Source organism: Pan paniscus, chromosome 12 (genome assembly GCF_029289425.2).
Source record: "Pan paniscus chromosome 12, NHGRI_mPanPan1-v2.0_pri, whole genome shotgun sequence".
In the NCBI taxonomy this organism is placed as follows: domain Eukaryota; kingdom Metazoa; phylum Chordata; class Mammalia; order Primates; family Hominidae; genus Pan; species Pan paniscus.
In genome coordinates, this window is record NC_073261.2 from 28,771,295 (window position 1) to 28,792,608 (window position 21,314).

General features: G+C 42.6%; 1 protein-coding gene across 10 annotated transcripts in view; it reads left to right on the top strand.

Annotated features, from left to right (window-relative positions):
- LOC129397131 (ranBP2-like and GRIP domain-containing protein 4) overlaps positions 1–21,314 on the top strand; it is an 81,568-nt gene that overhangs the window by 18,170 nt on the left and 42,084 nt on the right. For 6 of the 10 annotated variants that reach the window (XR_008624308.2, XR_010109245.1, XR_008624309.2 and 3 more), the window contains 6 exons: positions 7,550–7,617; positions 9,204–9,315; positions 9,759–9,911; positions 13,973–14,203; positions 14,549–14,694; positions 19,246–19,441. Coding sequence is in view for 6 of the 10 variants with exons in the window: in XM_063594768.1 (XP_063450838.1) it covers positions 7,550–7,617; positions 9,204–9,315; positions 9,759–9,911; positions 13,973–14,203; positions 14,549–14,694; positions 19,246–19,441 (906 nt within the window). In the remaining 4 variants the exon portion in view is untranslated. Of the gene's footprint in view, positions 1–7,549; positions 7,618–8,182; positions 8,490–9,203; positions 9,316–9,758; positions 9,912–13,972; positions 14,204–14,548; positions 14,695–19,245; positions 19,442–21,314 lie in introns of those variants that run through there. The other 4 variants (XM_055107604.1, XM_055107603.1, XM_055107606.1 and 1 more) reach the window with 4 other exon arrangements.

A 21,314-nucleotide genomic window follows, 5' to 3' on the forward strand; every position in this document is an offset into this window, starting at 1 on the left:
GGCCCCGACCCGGCAGGGCGATCGGGCGGCGGCTGCGGCCCCGACCCGGCAGGGCGATCGGGCGGCGGCGGCTGCGGCCCCGACCCGGCAGGGCTATCGGGCGGCGGCTGCGGCCCCGACCCGGCCGGGCGATCGGGCGGCGGCTGCGGCCCCGACCCGGCCGGGCGATCGGGCGGCGGCTGCGGCCCCGACCCGGCAGGGCGATCGGGCGGCGGCGGCGGCGGCGGCGGGCCCCGACCCGGCCGGGCGATCGGGCGGCGGCGGCGGCGGCCCCGACCCGGCAGGGCGATCGGGCGGCGGCTGCGGCCCCGACCCGGCAGGGCGATCGGGCGGCGGCGGCGGCGGCCCCGACCCGGCAGGGCGATCGGGCGGCGGCGGCGGCGGCGGCGGGCCCCGACCCGGCCGGGCGATCGGGCGGCGGCGGCGGCGGCCCCGACCCGGCCGGGCGATCGGGCGGCGGCGGCGGCGGCCCCGACCCGGCAGGGCGATCGGGCGGCGGCGGCGGCGGCGGCGGGCCCCGACCCGGCCGGGCGATCGGGCGGCGGCGGCGGCGGCCCCGACCCGGCAGGGCGATCGGGCGGCGGCGGCGGCGGCGGCCCCGACCCGGCAGGGCGATCGGGCGGCGGCTGCGGCCCCGACCCGGCAGGGCGATCGGGCGGCGGCGGCGGCGGCGGCGGGCCCCGACCCGGCCGGGCGATCGGGCGGCGGCGGCGGCGGCGGCCCCGACCCGGCCGGGCGATCGGGCGGCGGCGGCGGCCCCGACCCGGCCGGGCGATCGGGCGGCGGCGGCGGCCCCGACCCGGCCGGGCGATCGGGCGGCGGCAGCCTCCATGGTTCAGGCGTCATGGTTCCCGACGGGCGCTGCTCCCTGGCGAGCTCTGTTGAGGCGCCGGCCGGCTAGCGCAGTCCTGTGGGCGGCCTGGCGCTTGCAAGCGCAGGAAGAGTCCTGGGGGGACCGCGGTGGGCGGGAGACTGTTGGCGCCGGCGCTTCCTCTTTCTCCCGGCTTGTTCCCGACGGGAACGTGGCGGGATCGTGGCTCACTGCAGCGTTGACGTCCTGGGCTCAATCCGTCCTCCCACCTTAGCCTCCTGGGTAGCTGAGACTACAGGCATGCCAGCTACAGGCATGCACCACCATGCCCGGCTTTTTTCTTTAATGTAGAGATGGGGTCTTACCATGTTACCCAGGCTGGTCTCCAACTCCTGGGCTCAAGTGATCCTCCCGCCTTGGCCCCAAGTGCTGAGATTACAGGTGTGAGCCACTCTGCTCAGCCTGATTTTTTTTTTTTAAACAAGCTTAAAAAAAAAAAAAAAAGCAACCTTAGAGCCTTTCTGAGATTCTTAGTGGGGACCTTGGCTTCCAAAAGATTAAAAACCACTGGTCTAGACAGAAGTTAGAATGTTCTTTCAACTACATAACTTTTACATTAAATAAAGTGGAGTGGTAGCAAAATTTTGAGGATTGGTTATTATGACCACCTCTCTTACACTTACAGAGTCTTCCCCCCCCCCAAATTTAAAGTCATTTACATTAGAACCTGGGGATTTCAGCGGAATATGGATTAACTAGTGAGTAACTTTGGAACATGTGAAGCTATTCTGTGAAGTTAGGTTTGAGTGAAATGACAAAACAGGGTGCTTTGGATAGAAGGTAAAGAATGGAGGGAGAAGAGGCAGTGGCTGTGAAGAATATAAAGAGGTTAGTATTCTCCCCCAGTTTGGCAGAGGCTGGCCATCTGTGAACTGCCCATGCTTTCTAGAATGTCTGAGTTTTGGAGTGTGATGATGTGTCTGTATATCATATCTTTCTAGTCTTCCATTGTGCTTTCATTTGTTAGTCTTCTCTTGTTTTGCCATTTTTCTACTCCCTCACATGTGCTTTTGCCCTTCTTAAAAATATTCTTCATCTGTAATCCGAGCACTTTGGGAGGCCGAGAGACCAGCCTGACCAATATGGTGAAAATCCGTCTCTATTAAAAATACAAAAATGAGCCGGGCGTGGTGGCAGCACCTGTAGTCCCACCTACTCGGTAGGCTGAGACAGGAGAATTGCTTGAACCCTGGAGGCAGAGGTTGTGGTGAGCAGAGATTGCGCCACTGCACTCCAGCCTGTGTGACAGAGCGAGACTCTGTCTCCAAAAAAGAAAAAAAGAAAAAATAATAATTCTTTCTCTAGTTTTTCTTTTTCCAGATGGCTTCTGTTTAGTTTTTCTATGTTCTGTCAAGTTGGTTTCTTATTCTGCAGCTGATTCCTACTTCTCAAAGGCTACTTGACAGCTCTTATTTTTATTTATTTGTTTTTTAGAATAGGGTCTTGCTGTGTTGCCCAGGCTGCCATCAAATTTTTGGGCATAAATGATCCTCCTACCTCTGTTTCCTGAGTACTTAGGACTACAGGCAGGCACCTTTGACAGCTGTTAGTTGTTTTTTCTGCCCTTTACATCTATATTTCATACTTCTGAGTAACACACGTATATACTTTTGTTATTTTTAATTTCCTTTCTCCCATTTTAGACATTTTCTTTTTTTTTTTTTTTTTTTTTGAGACGGAGTCTCGCTCTGTCGTCCAGGCTGGAGTGCAGTGGCGCGATCTCGGCTCACTGCAAACTTTGCCTCCCGGGTTCACGCCATTCTCCTGCCCCAGCCTGTAGCTGGGACTATGGGCACCCGCCACAACACCCGGCTAATTTTTTAGTATTTTTAGTAGAGACGGGGTTTCACCGTGTTAGCCAGGATAGTCTCGATCTCCTGACCTCATGATCTGCCCGCCTCAGCCTCCCAAAGTGCCGGGGTTACAGGCGTGAGCCACCGCGCCGGGCCCCATTTTAGACATTCTGTACTGGCTATTATGCTCCTCCAAAACTGTCCTCAGACACTTTGGTTTGCCCCTCATTCTTTCAGTACTGTTATTGCAGTTTTTGTTTAAATGAATATTTAACATTTATATAAATATAAGGTAAATATTTTTGCATTTGAATTGCCCTTGTTGTGCAGTTTTGTTTTTCCTGGACTGAATAATTGCTTTATTTTTTGGTTTGCTTGTATGTTGTGTTACTACTTGCTTACTTAAACTCAGCAATTTACACCCTCAAATGTGGTCAAACTGGTCACATAATCCCATCAATTGCAGCTTAAAACATTGATTGATTGATTGATTGTCTGTCTACCTGGAATACCCTTACTAACTGACTTCTCCAACCAGGATTGGTTTTTCTTCCTCTTTGCTACACAGCTGTGCTCTTGGGACTTCCCTTTATCATCAGTTTGAGAATTCCCTTCATCTTTTTTCTGAGTTAGACCCTTTGTTTCTTGTATCTCATGTCCTCTTCATTTACTTTGTTTGGGTGTAGCATAGTCTCACTTGCTTTGAGGAAAAGTGGATGAGAGGTTTTTTTGTTTGTTTTTGTTTTGGGACAGAGTCTTGCTCTGTTGCCCAGGCTGGAGTGCAGTGGCATGGTCTCAGCTCACCGCAACCTCCGCCTCCCGGGTTCAAGCAATTCTCCTGCCTCAGCCTCCCGAGTAGCGGGATTACAGGTGTGCACCACCACGCCCGGCTAATTTTTTCTATTTTTAGTAGAGATGGGATTTCACCATACTGGTCAGGCTGGTCTGGAAATTAATGGTATGTCTTTAAAACGTCTTTACTTAATTTGGTTGATCATTTGGTTATCGAATTCTGAGTTTGAAATAATTTTTTTCACAACTTTGAAAGCATTGCTTCATTTTCTAGAAGTTCTGTTGTTAGGAGTCCGATGAGATTCTTGTTCTTGGTAACTTAAAGGTTTTCTGGAAGTGTCCTTTCAATTGGGAAACTCATTTCTTTCAGTTCTGTAGCATTTCTTGTATTATTTCTTTGACCATTTCTTACCCTTTTTTTAATGATGTTTACCTGAAAGCTGGAGTTTCTGTAATTTTTCTCTTATTCTCCTCTTTTGTTTGTTCTGCCTTTTGAGAGATTTCCTTACCCTTATGTTCCCGGGGAAGAAGATTGGGGAACTCATGGTTCAGTATCTAGACTTTTTCTCATTGTCCTGTATAATCACCGCCCTCACCCTTGTTGGGACTCCACAGATTTGGAGCTGATCAGATGGGTTTGTTGAGAACAGCAGCTTTTTTGGAGGATTTTAGGGGGAGGGAGATTCATTTGACTGTGCAAGATGGGTGACAGAGCAAGACTCCGTTTGAATTAAAAAAAGAGAGAGAAATTTAGAACTGCATAATGAAAAAGTAGGCCACAAACATTAAGTTTTGGACAATTACAATTACATCTCTATCTTACTGTGCAAGATAGCGATGATGTGGCATCTCTTAGGGTCTTACTGTTCCTGTTTTGAGCCCTGCATCAGTTCTTGATATTTGGCAGCTTAAGTGAATTCAGGTATTTGCTTATAGTGACATCTGCTGTCATGTAAAGAAGTACTGCTTGAATCAGATATTGTCCTGTTTACATAACATGGGCTGTGCTCCTTCCTAGCTGTGTATCTTTAAACAAGACATTTACCTGCTTGAGCTTCAGTTCCCTTGTAAAGTGAGCAGGTTAGAGGCAAAAGATCATATAGAAGAATAATTTGTAAAGTTGTTTAATTATCTTAAGATTGTCTACTTTAATAACATAGTTGGAAGCAAAGAAGGTAATAGAATTATTTTTCTATTATGTTTTGGCATTGTACCTTGAATCTATTTCTTCATTTTGAAAAGGGGGAACTGGCCGGGCTCGGTGGCTGATGCCTGTAATCCCAGCACTTTGGGAGGCGGAGGAAGTCAGATCACAAGGTTGAGAGATCGACACCATCTTGGCCAACATGGTGAAACCCCATCTCTACTAAAAATACAAAAATTAGCTGGGCATGGTGGCGTTGCCTGTAGTCCCAGCTTGTACCTGGGACACAGAGGTTGCAGTGAGCTGAGATCGAGCCACCGCACTCCAGCCTGGCGACAGAGCAAGACTCCATCTCAAAAAAAAAAAAAAAAAAAAAAAAGGAAGGGGGGAACAAGCCTTGTTCCTTTATGTGCTGTCCGGACTGTTGTGTATTATTTTTGTTAAGATTGCTATAGTTCTTTTTTTTTTGAGACGGAGTCTTGCTCTGTCACCAGTGCTGGGATTGCAGGTGTTAGCCTGGCATTGAGCAACGTTTTGTAATTTAAGCATACAAGTCTCTCACCTCCTTGTTTACATTTATTCCCAGGCATTTTTTTCTTTTAGATGCGATTGTAAATGGAATTGCTTTCTTAATTTCCTTTTCTGATTGTTCGTTGCTGGTACAGTAGTCCCTTCTTATCCACGGTATTGCCTTATGTGGTTTTACTTACCTGCGTCACCCGTGGTCCAAAAATATTGAATGGAAGATTATATAAATAAACATTTCATGAGTTTTAAATTGCAAACAGTTCTGAATAACATGATAAAAATCTCACGGCCTCCTGCTCCGTCCTACCCAGGACACGAGTCATCCCTTTGTCCAACATATTCATGCTGTATGTGCTCGCCACCCGCTAGTTACATACTAGCCGTCTCAGTTATCAGATCAGTTGTTGGAGTATTGCAGTGCTTGTGTTCAAGTAACCCTTATTTTATTTAAAATGGCACCAAAGAGCAAGAGTAGCGATGCTGGCAGTTCACATATGCCAGAGAGAAGCCATATAGTGCTTCCTTTAAGTGAAGAGGTGAGTTTTTGACTTAGGAAAGAAAAAAGATCATATACTGGAGTTGCTAAGATCTATGGTAAGAACAAATCTTTTGTCCATGAAATTGTGAAGAAGGAAAAAGAAATTTGTGCTAGTTTTGTTGTGACACCCCAAACTGCAAAAGTTACAGCCACAGTGTGTGATAAGTGCTTAGTTGAGACGGACAAGACATTAAATTTGTGGGTGGAGGACACAAACAGGAAACATGTTTCAATTGATGGCAACCTGGTTTGGTACTATTCATCGTTTTGGACATTCACTGGGGTCTTGGAATTTCAAAAATAAGATGTTTGAGTAGCTGTATACTCTTTATCACATGGATGGAACATACTCTGGTTGTATCAGCATTTTTTTTTTTTGGGGGGAGATGGACTCATTCTGTTGCCCACGCTGGAGTGCAGTGGTGCGATCTTGGCCCACTGCAGCCTCTGCCTCCCGGGTTCAAGCGATTCTTTGCCTCAGCCTCCCAAGCAGCGGGGATTACAGGCGTGTGCCACCATGCCCAGCTAATTTTTGTATTTTTAGTAGAAAGGAGGTTTCTGTATGTTGGCCAGGCTGGTCTCGAACTCTTGGCTTCAAGTGACCCACCTGCCTCAGTCTCCGAAAGTGCTGGGATTACAGGTGTGAGCCACCGCACCCAGCCTGGTGTGCATCAGCATTTTGGACTTTGGAGTTTATGTAACCAAGGAGCCAGGCTGTGGACCTCATTTATTACTTGAAGAATTCAATATTTATTTCTGCCTTTTTGACTCCTTGACTGTAAAATACTGATCTGATCTGTAGAGAGAACAGTACATGGACCAGGGAATCCTCAGTGCCTTAATAGATCCTAAGTACTTACTTATTCTTTCCCATAGAGGCTTACACATGGTAGGAGAAGAGATTTCTGGAATACCTTTCCCCCCCAAAGAAAGCTGGTTTCTTTTGTTTGTTAAGTGAGAGAGTGGTACCACAGGGTTTCCAAGATTTCCAAGGCTGATGAAAATTCTTAACTTCTGTTGTCTGCTTGTTTTGCTTTCTTGAATTTATTTTTTGTATGTTATGTATTTATTATTTAGAGAGAGGATCTCCCTGTGTCACCCAGGCTGGAGTGCAGTGTCACAGTCATAACTCACGGCAGTGTCAACCTCCTGGGCTCAAGTGATTCTCCTTCCTTGGCCTCCTGAGTAGCTAGGAACACAGGCATGCTCCACTATGCCTGGCTATTTTTTTCCCCCTGGAGACAGGGTCTTGTTGTGTTGCACAGGCTGGTTTCAAACTCTTGGCCTCAAAGCTAGCCTCCCACCTTGGTCTCTGAAAGTGCTAGAATTAAATAGCATTAAAGTTGTGACCAACTGCACCCAGCTTATTTATGATGATGATGATGATGATGATGTTTGGGAGATTGGAGTCTCTGTCACCCAGGTTGGAGTGCAATGGCACGATCTCAGCTCACTGCAACCTCTGGCTCACTGCAACCTCCACCTCCTGGGTTCAACTGATTCTCGTGCCTTAGCCTCCCGAGTAGCTGGGATTACAGGCACCCCCCATCATGCCTGGCTAATTTTTCTATTTTTGTAGAGACGGGGTTTCACCATGTTAGCCAGGCTGGTCTCAGACTCCTGACCTCAGGTGATCTGCCCACTTCGGCCTCCCAAAGTGCTGGGATTACAGGCATGAGCCGCTGCACCCAGCTCTATTTTTTGTTTTGTGATAGGAAATTATAAAACATGGAATTATGCATTTGTCAGGCTTTAAAAAAAACTTTTAAGTGAATGAAAATGGCGTATTTGAACATAAACTTAGGACAGATTTTCACTACTTTTGAAAAAATGTTGGAAAATATTTCTGTATGAAAAGTAAAACAACTTTTAATTTTTTTTAGAAGTCAATGAGAGGATTCTATTTTGCAAAGCTGCATTATGAAGCTAAAGAATATGATCTTGCTAAAAAGTAAGTACAAACTGTAACATGTATTCTTTTTTAAAAAATCAATGCCTTTTCTCATTTTCTTCTTTGAAATAGGTAAAAATATGTTCTTAGTAGTTCTTCCTAAGTGTATTCCGGAATAAGGGATTTATCACTCAGACTGATGCTAAGGACCAGCCTAGATTCCATTGAGATTGAAACTGAAATTAGTGTTTTCTGCATGCTGCTGCTTTATACCAAGGGCAAGAAATTGTTTGGCTTAAAACACTTTTTCTAAAAATTGTCTTCTGTTGGAGTAAAAGAGGACCATGCCTATATCTTAATTTGTTTTTGGTTAGATATCTGATACCTTAATCAGATGGAAAATAGCAATGAATAAAAAATTAAACTGTAATTGTAAGGCAGGAGAATAGCTTGTATAAAAGATCTTTAATTGACACAATATGTGATGCTGTAAGGCTCTATCCTAGGGATAAGAAGCTTGGTGATTCTGATTTCCTGACTGGGAGTGGATTAAAGCAGGAAATTAAGAGGGAGGCAGGCTTTTTTTTTTTTTTTTTTTTACGCAGTATCTGTCTCTCTTGCTCAGGCTGGAGTGCAGCAGCTGGCTCCATCTTTGCTCACTGTAACCTCTGCCTTCTGGGCTCAAGAGATCTTCCCACCTCAGCGCCCCAAGTAGCTGGGGATACAGATGCGCACCACCACGTGGACCTGGCTAAGGTTTGCATTTTTTGGTAGAGACAGGTGTCACTATGTTGCCCAGGCTAGTCTTGAACTTCTGAGCACAGCAGTCTGCCTGCCTCGGCCTCCCATAGTGTTGGGACTACAGGTGTGTGTTACTGCTCCCAGCTGGGAGGCAGGCTTTTAAAGGCATCCAAAGGAAGATGGAAATGCTGGTAAGAAAGGAAAATGGTGGTACATAAATTATGTAACTAGCAGCACTGTGACTGTTAACTCTTGTACCTTTTTACTGTGAGACTTTAATCCCTTAGTTTGGGTCTGGCCTAATTTCTCTGATCGTAATACTGTCAAGGAACCTAGAGGATATTTACTTATTTTAGTTGTTACTTGATTTGAGAAATGGAAATTTCCTGTATTTGGTACTGTAATTAGTAATTTTTCTTCTGTTCGATTTTAGCTGGATATAGTACTGTTAGAAATTACTTTCTTGCTTAAAGGGTAAATGTATTTCCCTTTGTTGTTTGGGAAATTGTTGCTGTTTAGTATTTTGCATTATGATAACTTTAAAAATGTTTATTATAATCACTTCTAATTTATTGGCAAAACTGTTAGTGCTTTATTAAAATGTGATCAGGAAGAAAAAGCAATTTATATGTTCATTTCTTATGTGTGGATAACACTGGAGAAAAATTTGGTAAATGTGACATTTAATGGTAAAACGAGTATGTGGTCAGCTCTATGTACATGTTTTTAAGTATTACCCATTTCTTTCTATGAATACTTTTGAGTTATCTGTATGAATAGTGGTAGTTTTGAGTAACAATATAAACGAGTTTAGTGGTTGCTTTGGTTTAAGATGTATTCTTCGGTTAGCATTTAAAAGTACAGTTCTAAGTTTAATTTACTTTTGTATTATTTTTAAAAAACAGATACATATGTACTTACATTAGTGTGCAACAGTGGGATCCCAGAGCTCACAGATTTCTGGGTCTTCTTTATGAATTGGAAGAAAACACAGAGAAAGCCATTGAATGTTACAGGGTAAGTTATAGGATTCAAATATAGCCTTTGCATAGCCAAACACATGATGCCCAGAGAAATTTATATAAGTAAGTCAAATACATTTTATGAATATCATAAAACAGGCATTGGTATCATAGTACAATTATGTGACACAGCTTGGAACAGATTTAGAATTGTTTAACACCTATAAATTGTAAGTCTAACACGGTCAGAAATGGTGTTCTTTTGTGTTTTTTGTATTCAAATGACACAAATATAATTTTTATTTGATTCATTTCTAGAAAATTCCAAGACACTTTTATTTTAACACCTTTGAAGTAACATGTTTTCTCTAGAAGTAGAATTTTTTAAGGGTTGGAGTGATAATTTTTAACCTTTATCTATAAGTATATAAGTATATATACTCCTACATACATACATACAATTTATTTACTAATCTTTAATTTCTTTTCTGATATTAGCGTTCAATGGAATTAAACCCAACACAAAAAGATCTTGTGTTGAAGATTGCAGAATTGCTTTGTAAAAATGATGTTACTAATGGAAGAGCAAAATACTGGGTTGAAAGAGCAAGTAAACATTTCCCAGGAAGTCCTGCAATTTATAAACTAAAGGTAAACAAACAAAACATAAAGGGAGAAAACTTAAGACATAACCATTTCTAATATTTGGAGTTTAAATTACTTTTCAATAGCAAACCTTAAGCCCAGGTGTTTGTGTTTCCTTTAACATTTTTCTTTTAAAAAGTGTATTAAAACCTTTCTGAGCATCTACTGTCTTATTAGGCATTGTTATACTTTATAAGTGACATCTCATTTACCCTTCTGGAATAATTAATATTTTAGGGATTTTACAGTTTAGTAGCTGTAAACTAAGTAGAGCTAAGATTTACATTAAGTTCTGTCTGGTATACAATTTTTGCTTCATTAAGTGAAAATTACCTACAGGATGACAATTTAGGGATATTTTAAAGAAGTGTTTTCTAATAACTATTGTCTGAAAGTGGAAGGGATTGTATTTTGAGATAGTAAGGTTTTCAAGCAAAAGATAAAAGGTGGTTTCTCTAGTATATAAGACGTAATTACTAAAAATGGTAGGAAGTTCTTGCTAGTGTGTTGACTGGTCCTGATATTCTTTATAGAGTAAAATATAGTTTACTAAGCAACTGTTCTGGAGAAAATCTACACAAATATGTTTGGCAAACATTTAAAATGTATATTGTAATGTTTTATATATTAATGTATACTTTATTGTGTATGTACAATATAAAATTATAAATGTATATTTGCCTTTAGCTTCCTCCTACCCCCATTATATATGTTTCTGATAGAAATTTAAAAAAATTTAATTTTGAAATAATCATAGAGTTTTTTCACAGGAAGTTGCAAAGATTGCACAGAAAGATCCTATATGCTACTTCATTTTCCCCCAATGCTTATACAGTTTGAGCATTTAAAATCCGAAATCCTAAATGCTCCAAAATCTGAAATTTTTTGAGCGCTGACATGATGCTCAAAGAAATGCTCATTGGAAAATTTTGGATTTCAGATTTTCAGATTTGGGGTGCTCTACCTGCTAAGTATCCTGCAAATATTCCAAAGTCTGAAAAAGTTCAAAATCTGAAATACTTCTGGTCTCAAGCATTTTGGATAAGGGATACTCAATCTGTTTAACCCGACCAAAGCACAATATCAAAATCGGGAATTTTGACATTGGTACAATGTGTATGTATAGTTTTTCTTTCATTTTAACATGTGTAGATTCATACCACCACTGCCGTCAAGATACAGAACTACTCTATTACCACAGAGATCTTCCTCATGCTGCCCCTTTTGTAGTCACGCTATTTACTTCTCTTCACTATGCCTGACCTCTGGCAACCATTAATCTGTTCTCCATCTTTATACTTTGGTGATTTCAAAATGTTATGTAAATGTCATCATGAAATGTGTGACTTTTTTTTTCTTTTTTCATTGTTTTTGAGACAGAGTCTCGCTCTGTTGCCCAGGTTGGAGTTCACTGGCGCAATCTCGGCTGACTGCCACCTCCGCCTCCCAGGTGCAAGCGATTCTCCTGCCTCGGCCTTCCGGGTAGCTGGGACTACAGGCACATTTTACCATGTCCCGCTTATTTTTGTATTTTTAGTAGAAACGGGGTTTCACCATGTTGGCCTGCCTGGTCTCGAACTCCTGACCTCATGTGATCTGCCCACCCCAGCCTCCCAAAGTGCTAGGATTACAGGCGTGAGCCACCGCGGCCAGCCAAGCATGTGACCTTTTGAGGTTGGCTTGTTCAGTCAGCATAATACCATTTGTGATCCATATTAAGTTTTGTATATCCATAGTTGGTTCCTTTACTTTTGAGTAGTATTTCATGGTCCACAATTTAACCATTCAGTTTTTTTATTTTTATTTTTTTGAGACAAGAGTCTTGCTCTGTCACCCATGCTGGAGTGCAGTGGTGCTATCTCGGCTCACTGCAACTTCTGCCTCCCGGGTTCTCAGGTGATCCACCCACTTTGGCCTCCCAGAGTGCTGGGATTACAGGTGTGAGCCACTGTGCCCAGCCTTAACCATTCACTTTTGAGGGGCATTTTGGTTATTTCTAGGTTTTGGCTATTGTTCAACTGCTATGAACAATCATGTACAGATTTTTGAAGCTGAAAAAGCATTGAAGATGCTTCCAAAGATAAATATTACTGATAAGTTTTTCTCCCCAGTAATAAGCAGCTGGATTTTAAATATTAGTCTAAAACGTGAGGTCTAATTGTGCAGATTTCTTTACTCTCTTAGGTGTTATGCCTCAAACATAACTCCCCTATTGGGCGTGGCAATCCAGTTAATCTGGTGTCAGTAGTGTTAAAGAACATATGTAATGGCAGGAGATTCTTTTCTTGCAGTGTAACAAGTTAGATACTTTGAAGCATTCTTTAAAGATTTTCTTTAATAACTTGAAGGCACTGTTACACCTTTCCTGTATCAGATTTTTTTTTTTTTTGGAATTGAAATCCATGAGATTTATAACTGTCATGCAAAGTAATTCCATTTCTCCTAAAATTTAAGGCTTGCTAAGGTAAACAGTTTCTGACATTTGTTTAATGAATGAGAGTATTACTGTTGAGAAGGCTTTTTCTCTCAAGTATGAGATAGAACTTTTTAAAAGCACTCATAGTGGTTTTTAAAAAAATGTTTAACATAGAGTCAAAGACTAGGGCTTTTGCAATAGGGAGAGACCAGGGTATCATCCATCTCATCCAGAAGAGGAGAAATTGATAAAGGAGAGAGGGGAATGAAATACAGAGTACTAATGGGCGGCTTGGTCTTGAGAGCTGGGGAAAGACGAGTTTAAGTAGGTAAGGTAAAATGGAATTTATATGTGATAGCATCAGGTTTCTCAGTGAAGGATGAATCTAGGTTATAAGTTGAAAGTGAGGGTCAAAGGAAGGTATGGGGAAGTTGAGGAAATAGGAGGAGGTGTGAAGTGTCAGGGAGTGGAGAAAGTGAGTCTGTTAGTACTAAAATGGTATTTTGTTTTAGGCAGCACCAGTTTGATGGTTGAGATAATGCAAATGAAATCAGTTAGCTTGGGGTTATGATTTCCCAAATCTAAGCACACAGAAACCAGTTGGGAGGGTTCTTCTGAGGAAAAGAGGGAATTAGTTGGAGGGATCTGTAAGCAAACAGTAATTATGGATATAAGGGATTATAGCATTTTTTGCCTGACAGAAGAAAGTGTGTGTATTTATATGTGTTTACAGGTGTTTAAAACTTGATGATGTTATTGTCTTGAAGGGAACTTGTCATATGGTGGAGAAGTATATTTCTGAAAGTAAGGGTATGTAGGCCCTCAGTGAGGTGGAAGAATAAGAAGGGTGGTATGGTGGTTTCGGTGGTATGACCAAAATGCAGATTTTGAAGACCTGTGTCAGTGGCAAGTGGATGGTTGAGGTTGGAGTAGAGGATAACATCACTGGAGATGAGGTGATTAAGGAACTGAGTAGTCAGCCTGGGCAACACGGCAAGACCCCATCTCTACAGAACGTTAAAAAAAAATTAGCCGGGCATGGTGGTGCATGCCTATGGTCCTAGCTTCTTGAGAGGCTGATGGAAGAGCATCGCAAATGAGAAGCGAGTGGCCACAAACCCTACTTCCTCTCCTTGTATGTAAGTTCAGAGAGAAAAAGCCATCATGGTAGTGGGGGTTATCCTGAGATGATACTGTCTTCATTTAAGGTCAGGAGGTGATGACAGTGCTTTGAGATGATGATGAAGGTAACAGAACAGTGGGAGGAGAGGGGATGTGGGATTGAGTCAGATTTAAGGAGATACAGAGCAGTTTGAGCATAAGGACCTTGTTGCTGAGGATTGACTGGGGAGGTCTAGGCTTCTGGTGGTGACTCAGACAGACAGGGATGTGTGGCAATAGTCCTCGTAGTCTCTGAAGAGAGTACGAGCTACTGCAGTAATCACAGATGCTTTTCTTCACATACAGTTCTTGAGGCTTAGTTTCTGGGTTGTAAGCAATCTCAGAAGGGATGAATAAGGTATATAGGATGGTGTTTTTGGTGGCATCATCATAAAACTAGACATACTGGAATGGTGCTCTTTGGGAGCATGACTTGTTTAAAATTGCACAAGTGTTACTCTAATAATTTTTCTTTTTCCCCTCTAAATAGGAACAGCTTCTAGTTTGTGAAGGTGAAGATGGATGGAGTAAACTTTTTGACTTGATTCAGTCAGAACTTCATGTAAGACCTGATGACGTCCATGTGAACATCCGGCTAGTGGAGTTTTATCGCTCAAAGAAAAGATTGAAGGATGCTGTGGCCCACTGCCATGAGGCAGAGAGGAACATAGCTTTGCGTTCAAGTTTAGAGTGGAATTCGTGTGTTGTACAGACCCTTAAGGTAGATAAAAGCTACTGGGTCTTTACATTTCTATGTAGGCAATTAGCATACATCTTTTTGTACTAAAGCAGCAGTGCCCCGCAGGACTTAAATTTCTTTTATTTAGGTAGAACAGTTATAAAATGAAATTTTTACCAGGATCAGTTAAATTTATAATGGGAAAATTGGGGAGATAACTATGATAAATGTATATATTTTTGGTGTTTTCATTTATAAGGTTGATGTAAAAATCAATGTAGTTTCACAAACGTGGTTGGAGTGAGAAAAGGAATTTATAGGCATAAAATGGTTAATTTCTTAACACCTGATTAAGTTTTGTAACTTACTATTCATTCCACAAAATAGGAATATCTGGAGTCTTTACAGTGTTTGGAGTCTGATAAAAGTGACTGGCGAGCAACCAATGCAGACTTACTGCTGGCCTATGCTAATCTTATGCTTCTTACGCTTTCCACTAGAGATGTGCAGGAAAGTAGAGAATTACTGGAAAGGTGCGTTGACTTTGAGGAGAATGCTTTAGTATAAATTGCAGTTTTTCTTTTTGCAGTAAGTTCATTGCTCTAAACTTCTTTACTGAATCATTATTTCTATAATGTACCTAGGAGTTATAGTTAATACAGTGAACCACTAGGAGGCAATCTTATTTTTCTTCTTTTACGGGGAAGTTCTAATTGGTTTTATATGACTTTCCTTTTTAGAGAACTCTTATAGTTCAAGCTTGATTAAAATTAGCCTTATGGTTAAATACTCAGTTTTGTCATAGTCAAGCTTAAAATGAATGTTCTAACTGCTATTTCATATTTTATTTTTTTATAATAGTATAATCTTGAGTGAAAATTAAAGTTCATCTGTCATCAGATGGCTAGGTTCACATGTACTAGTATAAGCACTTAGCATCACTGGTATTTCAGAAAATACTGTTTTAGCTAAGAAACAAAATAACTCAACTATGTGATTTACCTTTTTTCCTAAATTTTGATTTTGAAAACCAGTGTCTCCATTTTGAAAATAAATTCCATTGAACAAAAACATCACTTGGATTTGTATAAAGATGTTAGTTTAGAGCAGGGGTTGATTAGAACTTTGTTAATATTTATTGGAATACAGCATGCCTCTGTTTATGTATTGTCTGTGGCTGCTTACATACTACAGGGTTGGAGTTGAGTGGTTGCAGCAGAGATTGTATGCCTGTAAAGCCAGATTAGTAATCTCCTCCTTTTTGTAGAAAAAGTTTACTGATTGCTAGTTTAGGCTGTCCATTTGTTTGGAAGTTAATTTATTTCCCCATCTGGTATAAGGAAAGAAGTTCATTTCACTGAGTGCAGGGAGTAGGTAATTTTCTTGAAAAAGTACATAGTGTCCTAAATTGGTAGGGTAAGAGCAGTATCTAAAAGAACTAACATAACTTTAAGATTATTTTAGAAAACATGTAGGATGTTTTATTTTGTGTTCTTTGTATACTCAAATTTTTTGGTCACAAGTTCCTTTTACATTTTTCTTAAGGACATCAAAGATCTTTGTTTGTGGGTTCCTTTTTTTCTTTCTTTCTTTCTTTCTTTTTTTTTTTTTTTTTTGAGATGGAGTCTTGCTCTGTCACCAGGCTGGAGTGCAGTGGCACGACCTTGGCTCACTGTAACCTCTGCCTCCTGGGTTCAGGCGATTCTCCTGCCTCAGCCTCCCGAGTAGCTGGGACCACAGGCACACACCACCACGCCCAGCTAATTTTTGTATTTTTAGTAGAGATGGGGTTCAGGATGGTCTCAATCTCTCTTTTTTTTTTTTTTTTTTTTTTGAGACTGAGTCTTGCTCTCGCCAGGTTGGCATGCAGTGGTGCAGTCTCGGCTCACTGCAACCTCTGCCTCCTGGGTCAAGTGATTCTCTTGTCTCTGCCTCCTGAATAGGTGGGACTACAGGTGCCCGACACCACACCTGGCTAATTTTTTTTTTTTTTTTTTTTTTGAGACAGTCTCGCTCTGTCACCCAGCCGGGAGTACAGTGGCACAATCTTGGCTTACTGCAAGCTTCACAATTTCCTCTCAATGCTCTGAATAAGAGCTTATCCTCCTGCCTCAGGTTGTTCCCCACCAGGAAGCCCCAGGAGGGCCCTGAGGACAGCCCTTGGCCCTCAGAGGGGGAGGCTCAGGAGAGGAGATGACCATGGGGATGGAGTCACTCAGGGAAGAATCTGGACCATGAGGGGGTGACTTGGGGGCCTGAGGGGAGGACCCTGAGGAAGATAAAAAGCTGGTGCCACCCTAGGCAGTTTCACAGTGTGGCTTAGGGCTGTGGGTGACAGATGGTTTGTCAGATCAGTTAATCAGGACTCATGGGCCCTTTGTTATCCCCCTTGTGAACCTCCCAGGTTCACGCCATTCTTCTGCCTCAGCCTCCTGAGTAGCTGGGACTACAGGCGCCCACCACCACGCTCAGCTAAATTTTTTGTAGTTTTAGTAGAGACGGAGTGTCACCGTGTTAGCCAGGATGGTCTTGATCTGACCTCGTGATCTGCCCTCCTCGGCCTCCCAAAGTGTTGGGATTACAGGCGTGAGCCACCGTGCCCAGCCCACACCTGGCTAATTTTTGTATTTTTAGTAGAAACAGGGTTTCATCATGTTGGCCAGGATGGTCTCGATCTTTTTTTTTTGAGACGGAGTCTCGCTCTGTTGCCCAGGCTGGAGTGCAGTGGCGCCATCTCGGCTCACTGCAAGCTCTGTCTCCAGGGTTCCCGCCATTCTCCTGCCTCAGCCTCCCGAGTAGCTGGGCCTACAGGTGCCCGCCACCACACCCAGCTAATTTTTTGTATTTTTAGTAGAGATGGGGTTTCACTGTGTTAGCCAGGATGGTCTTGATATCCTGACCTTGTGATCCGCCCACCTCAGCCTCCCAAAGTGCTGGGATTACAGGCATGAGCCACCGCGCCCGGCTGGTCTCGATCTCTTGACCTCTTGATCCGTCTACCTTGGCCTCCCAAAGTACTGGAAGGTCTCAGTCTCTTGACCTCGTGATCCGCCTGCCTTGGCCTTCCAAAGTGCTGGGATTGCAGGTCTGAGCCACTGCACCCAGCCGTATGTGGGTTATTTCTGTCAGTGTTTATTACATTAGAAACTAAAACAAATAAAAAATGTAATCCATTAAAAATGTAATAAGCCCTATTGTGTGTTAATAATAATAGCTTTTTTTTTTTTTTTTTTTTGAGACAGAGTTTTGCTCTTGTTGCCCAGGCTAGAGTGCAACAGTGTGATCTCGGATCACTGCAACCTCTGCTTCCCAGGTTCAAGCGATTCTCCTGCCTCAGCCTCCCAAGTAGCTGGAATTACAGGTGCCCACCACCACGCCTGGCTAATTTTTTGTATTTTTAGTAGAGATGGGGTTTCACCATGTTGGCTAGGCTGGTCTTGAACTCCTGACCTCAGGTGATCCACCCGCCTCGGCCTCCCAAAGTGCTGGAATTACATGTGTGAGCCACCGTGCAGGGCCAATAATAGCATTTTTTATGAAAAATAATTATTTTCCAACAGCAAAAAAGTAGTCAGAAAAGTGTCATTGTTTTTGCATTTTTGTAAATCTTTTTAATGTCTCGCTTAATAGAACATAGCTAGATTCTCATTTACTTCCTCCTTCAGTCTGTAAAATTATTACGTCATGAAGCCTCTAGAAAACTCAGCTCAGTGGGGCGCGGTGGCTCAGGCCTGTAATCCCAGCACTTTGGGAGGCCAAGGTGGGTGGATCACGAAGTCAGGAGATCGAGACCATCCCAGCTAACAATGGTGAAACCTTGTCTCTACTAAAAATACAAAAAATTAGCCGGGCATGTTGGTACGCGCCTATAGTCCCAGCTGCTCGGGAGGCTGAGGCAGAAGAATCGCTTGAACCTGGGAGTCAGAGGTTGCAGTAAGCCAAGATTGTGCCACTGCACTCCAGCCTTGTGACAGAGTGAGATTCTGTCTCCAAAAACAAAAACAAAAAAACTCAGCTCTACATACATGAGAAAATGAGTATGTAATATATAAATTTTTTTTGGTACTATTGTAAAAGTAATTTTAACTTCATGGATCCCCTGAAGGGGTTTTTGAGCACCCTCAGAGATCTTTAGACCTCACTTGCTCTGGTTGCTTTATTGTAAGCCACTTTAAAATCATGCTTCACGTTTAAGTGTTTGCTTTTTGCTTTTAGTTTTCTTCCAAAGTGAGGATTTGGAGAAACATTAGGATTTAGAAGAACTAATTTAGAATATAGATTACAAATAATAGGCCAGGCATAGTGGCTCATGCCTGTAATCCCAGCACATTGGTAAGCTGAGGCGGGCAGATCGTGAGGTCAGGAGTTCGAGACCAGCCTGGCCAACATAGTGAAACCCTGTCTCTACTAAAAATATAAAAAAAGTTTAGCGGGGCATGGTGGCAGGTGCCTGTAATCCCAGCTACTCAGGAGGCTGAGTCAGGAGAATCACTTGAACCTGGGAGGTGGAGGTTGCAGTGAGCTTAGATCGTGCCATTGCACTCCAGCCCAGGCGATAGTGAGAGACTCCGTCTAAAAAAAAAAAAAAAGACAATTTATTTAACGCTGTAATGATCTATATAGTAAAAAGAGCAATTACTGTATTGATACTCAAATACCTGTCAGTTATTTACTTATAATTTGGAAATGGTATGTCTAATTTGAGAAATTACAACTGTTAATTAAATAATGAAATTATATGATCAGGAAGAAACTACAAAATAGTCTCCCAACTTTATCCTTGTTTATTTTGAAATGTGCACCTATAATCACTAATCTTATATTTATCCTGTGATTGGAGGGCTGGAAATAACTGGGAATAAGACATCATTTGAGAGGTTAAGCATGAAGTATAGGAAGTAGGCAGGATAAAAATAAGCATTAGATGATTCATAGTTTATAACATGGGGAATAAGAATTATTAGAAGTTGAATGTGGAAGATGAAGCTTGAAATAAAATTTTTATTTTATTTTGAATTAAATGAACCATGATTATTCACAGTGCAGTAAGTGTGTATCATCTGTTTGATATTTTCATATTACAGTTTTGATAGTGCTCTTCAGTCTGCGAAATCTTCTTTGGGTGGAAATGATGAACTGTCAGCTACTTTCTTAGAAATGAAAGGACATTTCTACATGCATGCAGGTTCTCTGCTCTTGAAGATGGGTCAGCATGGTAATAATGTTCAATGGCGAGCTCTTTCTGAGCTGGCTGCATTGTGCTATCTCATAGCATTTCAGGTAAGTCTTCCACTTGTAGGAGCAATTGACATTTCACGGAGTCTTGATGTGTTTTAAATGAAGGTGTGCTCTGGTATGTAATGACAATATGTGAACAAACCTGTGGAATTAAAGTTAAAATGAAATAGTCAATTTGATACAGTGGAAAATAACTAAGCATACACAATACTGGTGAGGCTGGTGAAACAGGGATGTTGAATGCACTCTTGTCGAAAGCCTGCATTGCCATGATTTGTTTGTAGACAAATTTGAAGAGTTTGATCTTTTTACTCTGCCATTTTTGGGAACATGATAAAGATGTAATCTCGTATTATGGGTAAAGCTTGATTCAAAAAGATGTGTTACTTGGACAAAATCCTAATAAGTAGACGTAGGGCAATGGCTTTATAGCCTATGATAGAAGAATATGATTGCAATTTAACATGTTAATTGAAACACATGTATATAACATTTATGACTGTATTGTGTATATGTAACAGTATATCTATTAATCTTTGAAAACATAAAACCTTTTCTTATTTTTTATTTTTTTATTTTTTTTGAGACCAAGTCTCTCTCTGTCGCCAGGCTGGAGTGCAGTGGCGTGATCTCGGCTCACTGCAGCCTCCACCTCCTGGGTTCAAGTGATTCTCCTGCCTCAGCCTCCTGAGTAGCTGGGACTACAGGCCCGTGCTACCAAGCCCAGCTAATTTTTTGTATTTTTAATAGAGATGGGGTTTCACCATGTTGGCCAGGATGGTCGCAATCTCTTGACCTCGTGATCTACCTGCCTTGGTCTCCCAAAGTGCTGGGATTACAGGCGCGAGGCACTGCGCCTGGCGCGCCTGGCCTTTTTTTTTTTGAGACGGAGTCTTGCTCTGTCGCCCAGGCTGGAGTGCAGTGGCACGATCTCGGCTCGCTGCAAGCTCCACCTCCCGAGTTCACACCATTTTCCTGCCTCAGCCTCCTGAGTAGCTGGGACTACAGGCACCTGCCACCACGCCTGGCTAATTTTTTTTTGTACTTTTAGTAGAGACGGGGTTTCACCGTGTTAGCCAGGATGGTCTCAATCTCCTGACCTAGTCATCCACCTGCCTCGGCCTCCCAAAGTCCTGGGATTTACAGGCATGAGCCACCATGCCTGGCCTTTTTTTTTTTTTTTTTTTTTTAATGAGCTTGCATAACTTTTGAAAGGAAAAGAAATAAGCAGTCTTCCAAAAAAGCATTAAACCAGGCTTAGAAAAATGATTAATTTTAGAGAAGGATTTTTTGCTTGGGGAGGGAAAAAAAAGGATTAATTACTTTTAGAGAAGGCCCCTCCTTCTAATATAAATCTTTTTTTCTTTTTGAGATGGAGTTTTGCTCTTGTTGCCCAGGCTGGAGTGCAATGGCGCCATCTGGCTCACTGCAATCTCCGCCTCCCGGGTTCAAGCGATTGTCCTGCTTCAGCCTCCCGAGTAGCTGGGATTACAGGCACACACCACCACACCCATCTAATTTTGTATTTTTAGTAGAGACGGGGTTTCTCCATGTTGGTCAGGCTGGTCTTGAGCTCCTGAACTCAGGTGATCTGCGCGTCTCGGCCTCTCAAAGTGCTGGGATTACAGGCAGTGAGCCAGCATGCCCTGCCTAATATAAATCTTTTTATTTTTATTTGAGACAGAGTCTCGCTCTGTCACCAGGCTGGAGTGCAGTGGCGCAATCTCAGCTCACTGCAACCTGTGTCTCCTGGGTTCAAGTGATTCTCCTGCTTCAGCCTGTCACGTATCTGGGATTACAGGCACACACCACCATGCCTGGCTAATTTTTTGTATTTTTTAATAGAGATGGGGTTTCACCATGTTAGCCAGGATGGTCTCGATCTTCTGACCTCGTGATCCACCCGACTCGGCCT